This window comes from Austrofundulus limnaeus, unplaced genomic scaffold (assembly GCF_001266775.1).
Source record: "Austrofundulus limnaeus strain Quisiro unplaced genomic scaffold, Austrofundulus_limnaeus-1.0 Scaffold1515, whole genome shotgun sequence".
NCBI lineage: Eukaryota > Metazoa > Chordata > Actinopteri > Cyprinodontiformes > Rivulidae > Austrofundulus > Austrofundulus limnaeus.
Genome location: NW_013953917.1, coordinates 5,247 through 7,597, shown reverse-complemented (window position 1 = coordinate 7,597; position 2,351 = coordinate 5,247). Strand labels below are relative to the sequence as shown.

Sequence of the window (2,351 nt, the reverse complement as noted above, 5' to 3'; positions counted from 1 at the left end):
GGACTGGGCCGTGGACAGGGACTTGTCTTCAGGCTGGACCATGGTTCAGGTAGATCATATGTTTGTAACTTCACTACAGGGACTTGGACTGGGACTTGGACAGGGACTTGGACTGGGACTTGGACTGGGCCGTGGACAGGGACTTGTCTTCAGGCTGGACCATGGTTCAGGTAGATCATATGTTTGTAACTTCACTACAGGGACTTGGACTGGGACTTGGACAGGGACTTGGACTGGGACTTGGACTGGGACTTGGACTGGGACTTGGACAGGGACTTGTCTTCAGGCTGGACCATGGTTCAGGCAGATCATGTGTTTGTAACTTCACTATAGGGACTTGGACTGGGACTTGGACAGGGACTTGTCTTCAGGCTGGACCATGGTTCTGGTAGATCATATGTTTGTAACTTCACTACAGGGACTTGGACTGGGACTTGGACAGGGACTTGGACTGGGACTTGGACTGGGACTTGGACAGGGACTTGTCTTCAGGCTGGACCATGGTTCAGGCAGATCATGTGTTTGTAACTTCACTACATGAAGGTGGTTCAGTTCTGCTGTGTTCTGCAGGAACTGATGTGGACAACGACCCTGAAGACAACGGATACATGTAGGTCTCAGTTCTGCAGTCTGAGCTGAACCAGGTCCTGGTCTGATCCAGTCCTGTCCTCTGGTCTCTGCAGAATAGTGATTCCTGAACCGGATCCTGTTCCAGACAATCCAAGTCGAGCCTCGACGCCCAGTTCAGGTAGGATCCAGAGAAGCTGATCAGGTCTTTCACCAGTGCACGTACGTGCACGTATTTGTCCTGAGGTGGACTCTGAAGACAGGTTCTGAGGGACCTAAACCCCGTCATGGTGAAACATGCTGGATTTGGTTCTGGTCCTTGGGTCCAGTCTGGGTTCAGACATGTTGACCTTCAGTTGTGTCTGATGATGATCTGAGCATTTCCCGTTTCCTGTTTCCTGTTTCCTGTCCACAGACATGTCCACAGACCATCAGTACGTCAACATCGGAGGTGAGTTTATTTCTCCTCCTGAACTTTATTTTATTTTATTTCCTCGGCTTCATTCTTGTTTCTGTTTGGTTTCAGAAACAGAACTCAAACCTGAGACAGACTCAGAGTCTGAGTCCAGTAAGTTTGTGGTTCTGAACTTGTTTGAATCAGACTAATTCTGCTTGAGTCACTTTACCTGTGTTTACCTTGTTTTACCTGTGTTTACCTTGTTTTACCTGTGTTTACCTGTGTTTACCTTGTTTTACCTGTGTTTACCTTGTTTTACCTGTGTTTACCTTGTTTACCTGTGTTTACCTTGTTTTACCTGTATTTACACCTTGTTTTACCTGTGTTTACACCTTGTTTTACCTGTGTTTACACCTTGTTTTACCTGTGTTTACCTTGTTTACCTGTGTTTACCTTGTTTTACCTGTGTTTACCTTGTTTTACCTGTGTTTACACCTTGTTTTACCTGTGTTTATACCTTGTTTTACCTGTGTTTACACCTTGTTTTACCTGTGTTTACACCTTGTTTTACCTTGTTTACCTTGTTTTACCTGTATTTACACCTTGTTTTACCTGTGTTTACTTTGTTTTACCTGTGTTTACACCTTGTTTTACCTGTGTTTGCACCTTGTTTTACCTGTGTTTACACCTTGTTTTACCTGTGTTTACACCTTGTTTTACCTGTGTTTACACCTTGTTTTACCTGTGTTTACCTGTGTTTACCTTGTTTTACCTGTGTTTATGCCTTGTTTTACCTGTGTTTACCTGTGTTTACCGTGTTTTACCTGTGTTTACGCCTTGTTTTACCTGTGTTTACCTTGTTTTACCTGTGTTTTACCTGTGTTTACCTTGTTTTACCTGTGTTTACCTTGATTTACCTGTGTTTACACCTTGTTTTACCTGTGTTTACCTTGTTTTACCTGTGTTTACACGTGTTTTACCTGTGTTTACACCTTGTTTTACCTGTGTTTACACCTTGTTTTACCGGTGTTTACCGTGTTTTACCTGTGTTTACACCTTGTTTTACCTGTGTTTACACCTTGTTTTACCGGTGTTTACCTTTTTTACCTCCTGACAACAAAATGTTTGTTTCCCTCTCAGACTATCTGAATGTGGAGGACATGCACCATCAACGTGAGTTACACCTCCTGCATCCACGTTACACCTCCTCCATCCACGTTACACCTCCTCCATCCACGTTACACCTCCTCCATTAACATTACATGAGCACTATGCTAAAAACATCTGCCGGTCAGGTTTAAATGAAAAGTCTTAAAAGAACTAAAGGTCTGGATTAAAACCAGGCTAAATCCTTGATTAAAACCAGGCTAAATCCTGGATTAAAACC

The 2,351-nt window shown here is 43.6% G+C and overlaps 1 protein-coding gene and 1 long non-coding RNA gene across 2 annotated transcripts in view; one reads left to right on the top strand and one right to left on the bottom strand.

Annotated features, from left to right (window-relative positions):
* The window catches only part of lat (linker for activation of T cells), a gene marked incomplete at its 3' end in the record, with an annotated part of 15,944 nt that extends 13,807 nt beyond the window's left edge, over window positions 1-2,137 (top strand). Inside the window, 5 exon segments of the mRNA XM_014032700.1 lie at window positions 571-610; window positions 684-748; window positions 983-1,018; window positions 1,094-1,135; window positions 2,105-2,137. Coding sequence (XP_013888154.1) covers window positions 571-610; window positions 684-748; window positions 983-1,018; window positions 1,094-1,135; window positions 2,105-2,137 — 216 coding nt within the window.
* A 4-nt stretch (window positions 2,138-2,141) lies between these two features.
* LOC106535643 (uncharacterized) overlaps window positions 2,142-2,351 on the bottom strand; it is a 1,116-nt gene continuing 906 nt past the window's right edge. The window contains exon 3 of the long non-coding RNA XR_001312461.1: window positions 2,142-2,168. This is a non-coding gene — a long non-coding RNA (uncharacterized LOC106535643). The remainder of the gene's footprint in view (window positions 2,169-2,351) is intronic.